This window comes from Eumetopias jubatus, unplaced genomic scaffold (assembly GCF_037043125.1).
Source record: "Eumetopias jubatus isolate StellerSeaLion01/CBP00866 unplaced genomic scaffold, mEumJub1_p1.0 scaffold_5, whole genome shotgun sequence".
NCBI classification, from domain to species: domain Eukaryota; kingdom Metazoa; phylum Chordata; class Mammalia; order Carnivora; family Otariidae; genus Eumetopias; species Eumetopias jubatus.
Genome location: NW_028274811.1, coordinates 52,805,566 through 52,820,655, shown reverse-complemented (window position 1 = coordinate 52,820,655; position 15,090 = coordinate 52,805,566). Strand labels below are relative to the sequence as shown.

General features: G+C 38.4%; 1 protein-coding gene and 1 pseudogene across 7 annotated transcripts in view; one reads left to right on the top strand and one right to left on the bottom strand.

Moving 5' to 3' along the window:
- The window catches only part of CDK7 (cyclin dependent kinase 7), a 47,727-nt gene extending 37,770 nt beyond the window's left edge, over positions 1-9,957 (bottom strand). For 5 of the 7 annotated variants that reach the window (XM_028089608.2, XM_028089609.2, XM_028089611.2 and 2 more), the window contains exons 1-5: positions 9,777-9,957; positions 9,154-9,213; positions 3,587-3,620; positions 2,634-2,701; positions 954-1,022 (exon numbers count right to left, since the gene is read on the bottom strand). In XM_028089608.2, the coding sequence (XP_027945409.1) occupies positions 954-1,022; positions 2,634-2,701; positions 3,587-3,620; positions 9,154-9,213; positions 9,777-9,842 (297 nt within the window). In that variant the 5' untranslated portion in view covers positions 9,843-9,957. Of the gene's footprint in view, positions 1-953; positions 1,023-2,633; positions 2,702-3,586; positions 3,621-9,153; positions 9,214-9,776 lie in introns of those variants that run through there. The other 2 variants (XM_028089613.2, XM_028089612.2) reach the window with 2 other exon arrangements.
- A 914-nt stretch (positions 9,958-10,871) lies between these two features.
- LOC114198264 (zinc finger CCHC-type and RNA-binding motif-containing protein 1 pseudogene) lies at positions 10,872-11,677 on the top strand (annotated as a pseudogene).
- Positions 11,678-15,090: the final 3,413 nt, after the last annotated feature.

Sequence of the window (15,090 nt, the reverse complement as noted above, 5' to 3'; positions counted from 1 at the left end):
CTTTTCAGTGCAGAGTTCCATTAGTTTTAACAAAGACATCCAGTTGTGTAACCACTACCATAATCAAGATAGAGTTCTTTAACTCCCACCCCCACCCCAATCGCCTCAGGCCCCTCTATACCCAATACTTTCTTCTACTCCCAACCCTGACCACCACTGATCTGATCTGTTTCTTTAGCTTCGCCTTTTCCAGAACATCATATAAATGGAATCATACAATATATAGCCTTTTGAGCCTGAGTTCTTTCATTTAGCACAATACATTTGAGATTCCTCTATACTGTCTTATGTATGGGCAGTTCATTTCTTTTTATCCCCAAACAGTATTCCATTTTATAGCTATACCACAGTTTGTTTATATATTCACTAGATGAAAGGTATTTGGATTGTTTCCAGTTTGGGCAATAATGAATAAAGCTGAACATTTGTGTACCAACTGATTTCTGTGTAGACATATTTTGGTTTCTCTTAGATAAACACCTGGCAGTAGTATTGCCAGATTGTTCTTTAGCTGTGTATTTAACTGTTTAAGAAACTGCCAAACTATTTTCCAAACTGGCTGCACCATTTTGCATTCTCACCAGCAGTGTATGAGAATTTCAGTTGTTCAACATCCTTGAATCGTCATTTTTTGAGATTCCATTAGTACTAAGGAAAAGCATAAGATCTTATTTTCTCAAAAATAAAACAAAAAACTTGGCTTTCAAAAGGAGGATATTCTGTGATAATATGGAAAAGGAACTCTAAATTCTCAAAGGCCTAATATTCATTTCTTTAAAAATAATGTAAATAAAGTATAGGGAACTTGGTAGACAGAAATGCTTTGAAATCCAAATCTCTATATCTAACACTGGGAATATGGCTAAACGATTCAGAAGAAAAAAGGAAATAAACATTTAGGTTCTCTTTTGATAAAAAGAGAAAAGAAAGTCCTCTGGGAATCTTAATCTTACCTCCAGATCAGTTTCCATAAAATCAAAGACAAGGCTAATATTAGATTTATGTCCAAAAGCATCAAGGAGCTGCAAAGCAAAATAAAATAAAATAAATAAAATGTGATTTTTCCATAAAATACTCGAAAATATTATACCAACTAAAGTAATCTTTAAAAATTTAAACAAGCATGTGGCCTGCTGATAATTCCCTGCTAAATTTGAATTATTAAATTTGACATTTATCCTTTTTCTTGCTAGGAATTAGTAATTTGAGGCACAAAAATACTACACTTTATTCTTTTTAAAGATTTTATTTATTTATTTGAGAGAGTGAGACAGAGCACAAGCAGGGGGAGGGGCAGAGGGAGAGGGAGAAGCTGACTCCCCAGTGAGCCGGAAGCCTGATGCTGGGCTCCGTTCCAGGACTCAAAGATCATGAACTGAGCCAAAGTCAGACACCTAATAATCAACTGAGCCACCTAGGTGCACCTAAACGTTACTATTTTTAAAAAGTCGGGGCACGGGGGCGCCTGGGTGGCTCAGTTGGTTGGGCAACTGCCTTCAGCTCAGGTCATGATCTCAGGGTCCTGGGATCGAGCCCCGCATCCGGCTCCCTGCTCCGCGGGAAGCCTGCTTCTCCCTCTGACCCTCCCCCTGCTTGTGTTCCTTCTCTCGCTGTCTCTCTCTGTCAATTAAATAAATAAATAAAATCTTTAAAAAAAAAAAAAAAGTCGGGGCACGTGGGTGGCTCAGTCGTTAAGCGTTTGCCTTCAGCTCAGGTCATGACCCCAGGGTCCTGGGATCGAGCCCCACATTGGGCTCCCTGCTCAGCGGGGAGCCTGCTTCTCCCTCTCCCTCTGCTTGTGTTCCCTCTCTCGCTGTGTTTCTCTCTGTCAAATAAATAAATAAAATCTTAATAAATAAATAAATAAAAATAAAAAGTTACTAAATACTTAAGTTCTCCTCCAAAATTTTGAGTTATAATTAAGAAGTAAATTAATGAAAACCTCATCTCAGTCTCCAATTCGGTGCTCAGTATTTAAGAAAAATCCTATAAACAGCAGTGGCAGCTATCATTCATTGTATGCACCCTCTATGCCAGGCTCTATTTCCAGGTACTTTACATGCATTCAGTCGATTAAGTAGTCTCACCACAACCCTTTGAAGTGGAATTATGTCACCAAGTTGTAGGGGAGCTTACTCAAGATCTTATGCATGCTAAGGCTCTCTATGCTTCAAAATGATTTTTGAGAAAATTAGGCCACATGCCAATATTAAATTTATTTCATCAGCTGTATAGCTTTAAAGACACTGCCTAGGGACGCCTGGGTGACTCAGTTGGTTAAGTGTCTGCCTTTGGTTCAGGTCATGACCCCAGGATCCTGGGATGGAGTCCCACATCAGGTTCCCTGCTCAGCGGGGGTCTGCTTCTCCCTTGCCCCTCCCCCCCTGCTTGTGCAGGCTCTCTCCCTCTCTCTCTAAAATAAATAAAATCTTAAAAAATAATAAAAATAAATAAATAAAGACACTGCCTACAGAATCAATTAGAATAGAAAATACATATTAGCGTGATAAACTTTTAAGCTTTTTTGAAAGGTTCACCTAAAACAATTCATCTTGCTGAACTTTCAATCAACATCTACCACATTCAGAAATGACAGGGTCCCAAATCCCAGAAACAACTTAGATCATACTCACACCAATTATATTTGGATGACTTAGCTCCTGTAATAATTTTATCTCTCTTAAGGCTGTTCTATTTATACCTACATGAAAAGGCAAAGCACAATGTGAAAAATAATTCTGACATCTCTAATCTTACAAACATATTTTTGGGGATAGGTTAGTCTTTCAGGAAATAGCAGTGACTATAAGAAAAATAAGGACTATTTTAACAATTTTTTTGATACCTGGTTTTCTTTTACTTTATTTTTAAAATAGCTTAACAATGACTATGATAAATGGTGATAAAAAGTATTCACTTTGTACCATATCACTTGAGAAGACTACTGGAATAACAATGTGATAGTGTGTAACATTAAAGCAATTAAGTCAACAGCTTCCTCTTTCTTGCATTATGTTAGAAACAGATTCTTTTTTTTTAGAAACAGATTCTTGATGCTAACAACAAAATAGTGGTAAGACAGTATCTTTCCCAATACAAAGGATAGAACTCAAAATTAAAAATAAGATGTGGTACTATCTGTTAAATAGAAGAAAGGTCCTTTTTATAAAAACCAGTTCTTGAGGACTAAACAAGACTTAGCATACAAGTACAAAATGCTATGGAGGAAGGGTAAAACCATGTTTTCTTCCATTCATCTATTTCAGCATGAGCTTTCTGTACTTCCATGAAGTTGTATCCAGAATTTTCAAAGTAATTAGAAGCTCAGAAAAAGAATAACCTTTTGCAACACCTTAAAGAGTAATGAAGACAGCAAAACAAGCCACTAATAACCCTGTTGCCTTACATTTACTCAGATGACTTGGACGACTTAACATGACTCCAAATGGTAGATATCACAAATATCCTGTCTATCCTGAGTTTACTCTTCTATCACCCTGCAATAACTCTATCTAGAACCACTTTGCTAACTTCCTTAGTGAGAATAAAAACTTTTCCTGTTCTGTCAGTTACATGGAGTACTCACCATCTTTAGCTTCTGATCTATGTCCAAGTTTAATCTGGTGGGGGGGGAACCCAAATACATTAAAAATGTTAAATTCTTTATACTTAATTCATAACATATAAACATTTCAGAAACTTAGCCACAGTAAAAACACGTAGCAACGTATATGCAAGAAGGGAGTGGAAATCATGAATTTGAAAGGCAAAATTAACAATATAAGAAAGGATCAAGTACCTATCATTCCTTGCCCCTTAGTTTTTGAGTTACATTCAAGTAATGGAATTATGAAAATGTCTCCTTTATCTTTGCAAGATTAAATGTACAAAAGTAACTGAGGGCATACTGACTAATAAACAACAACAAAAAATCACTTCAAGTTAGCCTACTTGGGAGGAAATATGACATATAAACATAAAATAACATGTTTAATATGCCCAATAACATGTTCTTAGGGAACACATTTTCCAAAGAGCAAAATTACAAATTATGATGGACACAAAAAATGGTTAAACTGTTGTTACTGTTAATACACATAACAAAACAAAACAAAACAAGCACAACAAATTGCATTAATAGGTTCAGGCTTACACCAGTCTCTTAGTCACTGCTTTATATAATGACTACATGTAATAAAAAATACAAGAAAAAAAAATTACTTCTGGAAAAACACAGCTATTCTACCTTTAAAAATATCTCCCAGCTAAATGCAAACTGGTACAGCCACTGTGGAAAACAGTATGGAGATTCTAAAAAAATTAAAAATATAATTACCATATGATCCAGTAATTCCCCTACTGGGTATATAACTAAAGAAAATAAAAACACAAATTCAAAAAGATATATGTACCCTATGTTTATTGTAGCATTATTTACAATAGCCAAACTATGAAAGCAACCCAAATGTCCATCGAGAGATGAATGGATAAAGATGTGTGTATATGTATACACACACACACACACACACACACACACACACACACACACACAATGGAATGTTACTCAGCATACACACAATGGAATATTACTCAGCCACAAAAAAGAATGAAATCTTGCCATTTGTGACATGAATGGATCTAGAGGGTATAACACTAAGTGAAATAAGAGAAAGACAAATACCATATGATTTCATTCATATGTGGAATTTAAGAAACAAAACAAAGAAAAGAGACAAACTAAGAAACAGCAAACTACAGAGAACAGATGGCTATCAGAGGGGAGGTGGGTGGGAGAATGGGGGGAAATAGGTGAAGGAGATTAAGACTACACATCATGACGGACACTGACTAATGTAGAGAATTGCTGAATCACTGTACTGTATACCTGAAACTAATGTAACACTTTATGTTAACTATGCTGGAATTAAAATTAAAAAAATAAGATTCTTGGTAATGATAAAAATAGATTAAAAGATATAAATAAATATATACATATCTCCCAGCGATATACTACAAACACAACTTTTTACTTAAAGGAACTACTATAGCACCAAAAAAATAAGGCACTCAGCAATAAATCTGACAAAAGATTTGTAAAGCTTTCCAAAACTAAATAAAACAATATGAAAACATGCTTAAAAATGAAACTAAAATAAACAACACATTCATGGATAGCAAGACTCAGTAATCATAAATATGTCAATTTTTTTTAAGTTCAACCAAATCTAAAGCTCAACAGCATTTTTTAAAGAACACTGACAAATCAATTCTAAACTTTATATGGAAAAGTAAGGATCTAAGAACAATTTTAAAAATTTTTACATTTTATAAACACAATAAAAATACATTGTTTTCATGAAGCCATCTACTTCTTCACCCAGATTAAACAACTATCAATATTTTGCCACACTTACTTCATTATTCATCCTCCCTTTCTGCTGGCTAAAATGTTTTATAACAAACCTGAGATTTCATGTCATTTCATCCCTATGTATTTAAGTAAGCATCTCTAAAACATGGGACATTTTCTTACATATTCAAAATACCATTTTCATACTTAATAATAATGCCATAGCAGTATGTAATACCTAGTTCATGTCAAATTCTCCTGATTGTTTAAAATTTCCCAACTAGCAGATAAAGTAGCCAAGATAATTTTGAAGAAAAACAGGTATGTTTATCTTATCAGATTTCAAGGCTTTTGAAAGACAGTAATAATTAAATACACTATAGTATCTGAGCAGGGATGGGAAAAAAAAAAATCAATCAATGGAAAAAATAGTGTGCCCAGAAATGGATCCAAGTATATACTGGAACTCGGCATTACAACTAATGCAGAACTTTGTGTTACAATTCACCAGGAAAAGGACAGACTATCAATAATGCTGGGACAGCGAGGAAAAAATACTGGATCGCCATATGACACAAAGTAGAAAAATTAATTCCAGATGGAATAAAGACCTAAATGTGAACAGCAATACTTTAAAATTTTTAGAATATAGAATCCTTAATAAACTGGAGGTGGCAAGCAGACAAAAAAGAAAACCATAGAAGAAAAAAATGGATAAACTCAACCAGAACAGAATTATAAATTTCCGTGACCCAGAAGATACCATATATAAACTAAAGTCTAGGCAAAGACTGGGAGAAGATACCTGGAGTACAGATTTCTGACAAAGGATCAATGTCCAGAATATAATAAAGAATTCCACTAATCAACAGGAAGAAAAAAATTTAAGCACCCTAACAGAAAAACTGGTAGGAGAAAGTCTAAAAAGCCAATAAATCTAAGAAAAGATGATCAATCTAACTGGTATTCAGAGAAATAGTAATTGAAACAATCATATACCAATTTTGATCCAGGTAACTGACAAATGTAAAATTTGTATTTGACAATACAAACATGGTAAGAATGTGGAGGGAGGTTAAACTAGTCCAAGCACTTTGAAGAGCAATCTGACAATATATGGTGAGGCTGATGCTGTATATTCCCTAAAACAGGCATGTCTGTAGGGCTGTATAAAGGGAAAACATAAAAAATAACAAAATAGCTTAAGTGTGTGCATCAAGAATTTGGACAGGCAAATTTTAGTGTAGTTATATGATGGAATCTAATCACCAATGATCATATATAAACTACATCTACATGTATCCATGTAGAAGATTTCAGAAATAATGCTGATTCAGAAAAACAAACTGCAAAAGAATATTTACATACGGGGGGTGGGGGTGGGGGTGGGGGTGGGCGGGCGGGCAGGCAGGCAGGCAGCCAGCCAGCCATTGAAAGAAATAACCTAGAAGGCCACCAATAGAGGATTGGTTAAATAAATGGGGAAACATTAATTGAGTATGATCTTTTTAAAAAGATGAGATAGAGATCAAAGATTTTTTTAATAAATTTCAAAAGAAATGAAATTTTACACTTACCTCTAAACATACTTTAAAAGTCTAAGATACAATAGGTGAAAGAATATTGAATATTCATTTTTTGTAAAATTAAACATAAATGTTAGTAAATGAACAAGTGTAATACTTTATAGCAGAAAGACTAGATAATGTCTAAAATGAGGTAAGGGCAAGCACTCAAGAAATAACAATATAAGCACATTATTTAATGAAATACAAGTAAATGCCAGAGGAAAACTACAGGAGTTGTGATTGATCTAAGGAGTGAAAAACAGGGCTAGAGGAACCAAGCAGCTTAAAAAGCCTGGGCCTTTTAACTGATTTTTTAAAGCCACAAAGCAGCATTACTTGAAATAAAAATTAAATGTAAAAGAAAATTCCATCGTGAGTAACCTTCAAGGGGTAAAAGTCTATCAGAGAGAAACAGGAGGGGCACCTGCGTGGCTCAGTGGGTTAAGCGTCTGCCTTGGGCTCAGGTCATGATCTTTGGGTGCTGGGATGGGCCAGAGTAGGGCTTCCTGCTCAGCAGGGAGGCTTCTCCCTCTGCCCCTCCCCCCACTCTCAAATAAACAAAAATCCTAAAAAAAAAAGAGAGAGAAACAGGATGGATTCTAAATCCTAACTTATGTTAAAAAAAGCAAACCCCCCCCTCCCAAATAAAACAAATCCCACTAGGACTTTCAAACAACTACATAACTCAGTATGCCAACAATGAAGATTGTATCAGTCAGGTTAATACTTTTTTCTTAGGTTAATACATTTTTAATGAATGTCTACAAATGTACTGGACAGGATCCTAAATATAATTTGAGTGGAAGTAAATAGACAATAAGCTCACAGATAAGAGGATTTCAGATTTTGATAAATGTTATGAAGATAATGGAGAAATATGGCAAGGAACACTAGGGAAGTAGGGAGGCACACCTATTTTAACTAGAGTGACCGGTGAAGGCCTCTATGTAGGGGAGACATTTGAATGAAATCTAAAACTTGCCAAGTTTTAGAGAAAAATATACTAGCCAGAAGGCAGGCAAATCCAACGATCCTGGGAATGCACTGAATTTAATGTGTTCAAGGGACAGAAAGGTCAGTGTGACTAGAACATAATGAACCACAGGTAGAATAAAAAAGGTAACTTTAGAAAGGGTCAGAATAGATAAGGACTTTTACACAGGAGTAGCTACAATGTTGGATTATAGAATTTAAGTTGGAAAACAGAGATGAGAGAAATCAGAAAAAGTAAAAAGATAACAGCAGGAATAATTGTGGAGAGGGTGACAGGGAGTGGGTGTAAGTGAATCAGGGGACTAGGCTTCAGAGGAATTTTGAAGGAGAAATAAATTCAAATAGCAACAGGAACAATAAGGAGGTGAGGACACCTGGGTGGCCCAGAGTCCTGGGATCCAGCCCCATGTGGGGCTCCCTGCTTAGCGGTGAGCCTGCTTCTCCCCCTACTTGTGCAGTGCGCTCTCTCTCTGACAAATAAATAAAATAAGGAGGTGGAGGTCACCTACCCCACCATGAGATGTGACAAAAACCTCTCTTTGAGAGCATTACTGATTTCAGTAGCATGGGAAAGAACAAGCAACCTGGCAGCAAAACACCTGGATTTAAATCCTAGTTTTAGTATTAGTATCTGTGTCATTTTGACAAGTTACTCAATCTCTCTTGGTCTCAGGTACCTCAAGTGTAACATAAGGATACTTCCTACTTCACATGGCTATACTGTAGGGTAAATGAAAAGAATGTACGTGAATGTGCCTGACATGTAGAAAATTAGCTACATATGACCCAAGTTTCTTGAATGAATGCAAGTAAAAAAGCTACTAAAAAGGCACATCAGTGTTAATGCTCACGAAAGCCTTTCAAGGAAAATCTGTACACAGAAAATACAGATGATACACATGACGGATGCAGGTGCGGCAGAAACCGTGACCTGGGAATATCACGGCACTAAATAGTTCTGAGGACCCAACAGATGGGGACTTGGTCCCCTTGCCTACGTCTGAGTTTATAAAGCAAACATAATATATAGCTTCCTCTTCATTTCAATTCCAATCAATGGGACAACAAAACTAGTTCAACCCGAGTTCCATCCTGAACACAAGCACTAATAAATTCTGTTTTCTCTGAAAACGACATAAATATCTCATTAGCAGAGCACGGTTGAGAGTCGTAAAAAGCCCAGGCATCAGCTCATACATACAAACACCTTCAGAGACTCAAGGAAAAATAACAGTAACTCACTTTCTTAATGGCGACAATTTGGTTGGTGTTCTTGTCTCTGGCCTTGTAAACCGTGGCAAACTAGAGAGAAAAACAGAAATAATCTAAGTTTGTGGGAGCTTTTTGTTTGTGATTGCCTTTTTACTTACTTAGTTTGGAAAAGCAAAGAGCCCGGGATTCCTGGATCGGATTCGTGGCGGCGTGGAACGTGGTGAGGCAGGCCACTTCCCGTCCCAGTCTATCCTTCAGAAAGGACAGGGCCTCGAGGCGCCTGAGTGGCTCAGTCGTTAAGCCTCTGCCTTCGGCCCAGGTCATGATCCCAGTCGAGCCCCGCATCGGGCTCCCTGCTCAGCGGGAAGCCTGCTTCTCCCTCTCACACTCCCACTGCTTGTGTTCCCTCTCTCACTGTCTCTCTCTGACAAATAAATAAAATCTTAAAAAAAAAAAAAAAAAAAGAAAGGACAGGGCCGCTTAAGGGCTCCCCTCGAGGGTAAACACAAGGGGCAGCAGGTGCGTCTGGACAGCCTCGCCCAAAAAGGAGTAGCCAGGTCAGTCCTCTCAATGGCACCAGAAAATCTGTGAGGGTGTGAGGCGGCTCCGCGTTCTCGGTTCAGAGACCGCCGAATCCCTCCCGAGAGCCTCACCTGTCCCTCCCCGAGGAAGTCCAGTTTTTCATAACGCTTTGCTCGCGACTTCACGTCCACCGCCATCCGTCGCAAGAAACTCGACTCCAACTGAAAGGGTAGAGTTTCCGAGACACCAATAATTTAAAGCTACCTTAAAGCCTCCAACAGCCACTTCCGTTGAGTGGGCGCCGACGCTTTATTAGCTCCGCCCCGACTTCCGGTTTGGACTTGGGCGCTGCTAAGTAAGTCCGGCTAGAGCCCGCCCTACGGAAGCTGAGCGAGGCAGGGTTCATTGGCTTTTCTGCGCGGTCCCCGCCCTGTCACACCGTGGCTTGTTGGTGCCGGAAGCGGAGTGTTTTCGCAGGTGACTCTGTCACCCTGTTACCGTTTTAACTTCGATATTCCCTTCAGTACCGGGGACAGGTCAGCGTTCTGATATGATGTTCTGAATTCGGGATTTAATGGGTGTGTATGAGTGTGGAAGGCTTGACCTTATCCCTGATCTCGCTTTCTGGTTCTTGCTCAAGGGCGTCCGTCGCCACGGTTGCTATGGACGCTTAGCGTCGCAATCTCTGGTTCCTTAGAAGAGAGCCCAGTTCTTAAGGGCTGGTCTAGAGGCTCTCTTAATTCAATCCTTTGTGAAGTACTCCTGGGGAAACGAAATCAAAGTCAACTGAAGAATTTCGTGCTGTGGAACAGACTTCTGGTCATCAATTTTCTATTCTGTAAAATGGTAATAATAGGCGACATCATAACTGGTTGTGAAGACTAAATGAAACACCCAGAAAGTTTAGACATAGTGAGAGCTCAATTAAGTGTTAATTGTGAGTACTCAACCTTGGTTCTCATAAGTTTTCATGCAAATCAACACGTTAAACACATTAATTCACTTATTCATCGAATGTATATAGAGCGCTTACTATGTGCCAGGCTCTGTTGCAGACTGAGAAATCAGCAGGGAAAAAGACAAAGATCCATGCTTTCCAATGGAAGGAGATAAAATATGTTATGATACATACTGTTAAGTTCTACAGAGATAAAGCAGGGAAAGGGGAGGGCTTGCAGTTTAAAACAGGGTGTTGGAGCCTGGGTCTAGCTACAGCCAGGAAGAGGCGTTGCTGTCGCTGCCTTCTAGTCTCCGGCGCCTGACCACTCCCAGGACCCGTGATGCCAAGGCCCCAGCGGGTGACGAGGAAGAGTCCGTGTTGAGGCCCAGCTGAGTCGAGGGCTAGCGCTCTAGTCTCCCAGGTCCGCCCCACCTAAAGAGATGAGTGGTGGATTGGCCCCAAGTAAAAGCACAGTGTATGTATCCAACTTGCCCTTTTCCCTGACCAACAATGACTTATACCGGATATTTTCCAAGTATGGCAAAGTTGTAAAGGTTACTATAATGAAAGATAAAGATACCAGGAAGAGTAAAGGGGTTGCATTTATTTTATTTTTGGATAAAGATTCTGCACAAAACTGTACCAGGGCAATAAACAACAAACAGTTATTTGGTAGAGTGATAAAAGCAAGCATTGCTATTGACAATGGAAGAGCAGCCGAGTTCATCCGAAGACGAAACTACTTTGATAAATCTAAGTGTTATGAATGTGGGGAAAGTGGACACTTAAGTTATGCCTGTCCTAAAAATATGCTTGGAGAACGGGAACCTCCAAAGAAGAAAGAGAAAAAGAAAAAAAAAGAAAATTCCTGAACCAGAAGAAGAAATTGAAGAAGTGGAAGAAAGTGAAGATGAAGGGGAAGATCCCACTCTTGACAGTCTTAGTCAGGCCATAGCTTTCCAGCAAGCCAAAATTGAAGAACAGAAAAAGTGGAAACCCAGTTCAGGGGGTCCCTCAACATCAGATGACTCAAGATGCCCAAGGATAAAGAAAAGCACGTATTTCAGTGATGAGGAAGAACTGAGTGATTAAAATTGTATTTATATGTAAATATCATTAAAATTTTTTTTAAATCTTGGGGTACCAAGTTCAGTTGGGATTAAAGATTACTTTTAGAATTTGAGCATAAAGAACACTTAGTACCAAATAATTTTTTACTATAAACTAGGTTCATAGGAAATTGAAAATAATTTTACAGTATCATGTTTCTATCTTGCCTTAGCAGAGTAATAAAAATCAAGATTTGCTAGTAACCATTAATCTTGAAAACAGTTCATTTGAATTAAAAAGAAATCTTAGTACTATCATAGTATTGCTGTTGTCATCCCAAGAAAAAAGCCTGGTATTAAAACAGTATGTTTGAGAAGCGCACTATAAAAGTTTATTCATGACTGATTGGTTTACATGAACACATTTGAAGTAAATCTCATCTTTAAGACAAAAACTTTGTGAAGACTATGGAAAATGCTGACTGATTTATTGTTATTAAATGTTAAAATTTTCAGGAGAATTTTGTTTAAAAAAAAATAAAAAATAAAACAGGGTGTTAAAAGACATCACTGAGGGGCGCCTGGGTGGCTCAGTCATTAAGCGTCTGCCTTCGGCTCAGGTCATGATCCCAGAATCCTGGGATCGAGACCCGCTTCGAGCTTCCTGCTCAGCGGGAAGCCTGCTTCTCCCTCTCCCACTCCCCCTGCTTGTGTTCCTGCTCTCGCTCTGTCAAATAAATAAATAAAATCTTTAAAAAAAAAAAAAAAAGGCGTCACTGAAAAGCCACTGCAAAAAAAAAAAAAGCCACTGCAGTTTTCTGCAAAGTGGTATGATCTGGCTTAATGTTTTAGAAAGTTCACTAATGGCTGTCTTGAGAGACCACAATATAGACTTAGAGAGAAAAAAAAGCAAGGCCAGTGAAAGAATTATTGCAGTTATCCGGATGGCTATGTAAGATTTTATCAATTTGACTTCTAGCCAATAGGATTTGCTGACAGACTGGATATGGGTTGTGGCGGGAAAAAAAAAACTGATTAATTCCAAGGTTTTGAACTGAAGCATTTGATGTTTCTAAGAGTTGAGAATATTCATTTTCAGAGGTATTTAAGAAGGCAGAATAATAAGGTTCATTATTTAGTCACGTTAACAAGAGAGTAAGGGTTCAGTTCTTGCTCTGGATCTAGACTACTTGCGTTTGAATACTGACCTCAAAAGTGTTCAGTCACTAGATTTATTACTTGGGCAAAATATTTAACCTTTTCATTCCTAGTTGCCTCATTTATAATAGGACTACTCATTGGGTTGCTGCAAGGTTTAAATGTTTTACATTTCCAAAACCCTTAGAAAAGTGTCTGACAGTGCTGTTTGTTAGCTATCACATGACTATTACTGGTCACCTTCCAGCTCTGTCACTTGGGTTTTTATTGAGTTCTGATATGTTCATAGACAAAATTCTCATACATTACACAGAACACCATCTTTACTATTTTTCTCTTATGTCAAGATATACCTAATGATACATGGTATCATAGAACTTAGGTCGAAGCTCCTTCTGAAAATTATCACTTTAACAGTAATCTAACCTCACTTGTAGTAGAAGTAAGCTTAGTGAGCTAAATGTGATGGTACACTTGTGAGGCTAGAGGTTCCAAAGTGTATCACGGCATATGAATTGATAATAACTGCATTATACTATGCTGCTAAATAAATTCTGATTTGGGGACATTTTAAGTATGGTAAAAAAAGGCAGTTATTGGGTGCCTGGGTGGCTCAGTTGGTTAGGCGACTGCCTTCGGCTCAGGTCATGATCCTGGAGTCCCGGGATCGAGTCCCGCATCGGGCTCCCTGCTCAGCGGGGGTCTGCCTCTCCGTCTGACCTTCTTCCCTCTCATGCTCTCTCTCTACCATTCTCTCTCTCAATAAATAAATAAAAATCTTTATTAAAAAAAGGCAGTTATTTAGGTAATATTCTGGGTTTGCTGGGTCACTCTATGTATAAAATGCCATTCAGCATCTGTATAGCATTTTCCAGTTTTCAAAGCACTTGCACATATTAGCAATAGCCAGCTTTCAAGGTGGTCCCAATGAATCTTTCCTTCTGGTATCAATGCACATGTGTAGTCTATTCCCACAGTGAAACAAACTGTTCTGTGTGATCTGTAGAATATGGCAGAATTGAGTACGTGTAACTTTTAAGTAGATCATAAAAGGCATTGCTTCTTCCGCTTTGCATGCTTAGATCATTTGCTCTGAGGGAAGTCAGCCATCATGTCAAGAATTCAATCACGTAGCCATGTAAAGAGGCCTGTGAGGAGCACCAGGGGCCTCCTGCCAACAGCCAGCATCAACTTGCCAGTCACATGAGCAAGCCACCCTGGAGGTAGATCATATAGCTCCAGTCAAGCCTTCAATAACTGCAGCCTCAGCTGGCACCTGATTACAACCTCCTGAAAGACCGGGAGCAGAACTGCACAGCCGAACTGCTCCAGAATTCGACCCAGAGAAACAATGAGCTATTAAGTGATTATTGTTTTTAGCCACATTTTGGGCTTTCAGTCATTAAGTTTTGATTTGTTACAAAGTAATACACAATAGGGACACCTGGGTGGCTCAGTTGGTTAAGCATCTACCTTCGGCTCAGGTCATGATCCCAGGGTCCTGGGATCAAGTCCCGCCATTGGGCTCCCGCTCCGCAGAGAGCCTGCTGCTTCTCCCTCTGACAAATAAATAAAAAATTTTAAAAAAGGGCACCTGGGTGGCTCAGATGGTTAAGCGTCTGACTTTGGCTCAGGTCATGATCCCAGGGTCCTGGGATCTAGTCCCACATCGGGCTCCCTGCTCTGTGGGAGCCTGCTTCTCCCTCTGCTCCTCTCTCACTCTCTGTCTCTCATGAATAAATAAATAAAATCTTTAAAAAAAATATTTAAAAAAAAGTAATACACAATTCACTAATGGATCCTAACATATTGTACAGTATTAGGGAGGAAAACGGAAGCTTGAACAAATTCAGCACTTGGTGGATGATTATATATATATTTAAGTGCTTATCTCCTAAATGAAAATACAGCCTATTTATTTAAAGCTAGGCCAGAATTCCTCCTATACCATCTCTTTGGGAGCTCATCCTACGACACCAATTCCCACTGAACATGTCTTTTTGCCCTACTTATGCTAATTCTGTAAAAGTGGTCATTTTTTTCATTGTGACATTCATGGTAGGAGCTGTAGTAAAGATGGCCTTCAGACGGTTCTAGTATTGGGGCTTCTGACTGCTGGCCCATGGTAACACAGAAGTCACTCTTCATTGCCTGAAACCACTCTGTTTCGGAAAGCAAAAATATTGGCTTTCTTTTACTGAAATGAAAAAATTAGGGAGAAAAAAGAGAATAGTGCTAACTTTTATGAATATTTTCCAACTAAGTTTTAAAAATGATAACAGAAAAATCATGAATCAC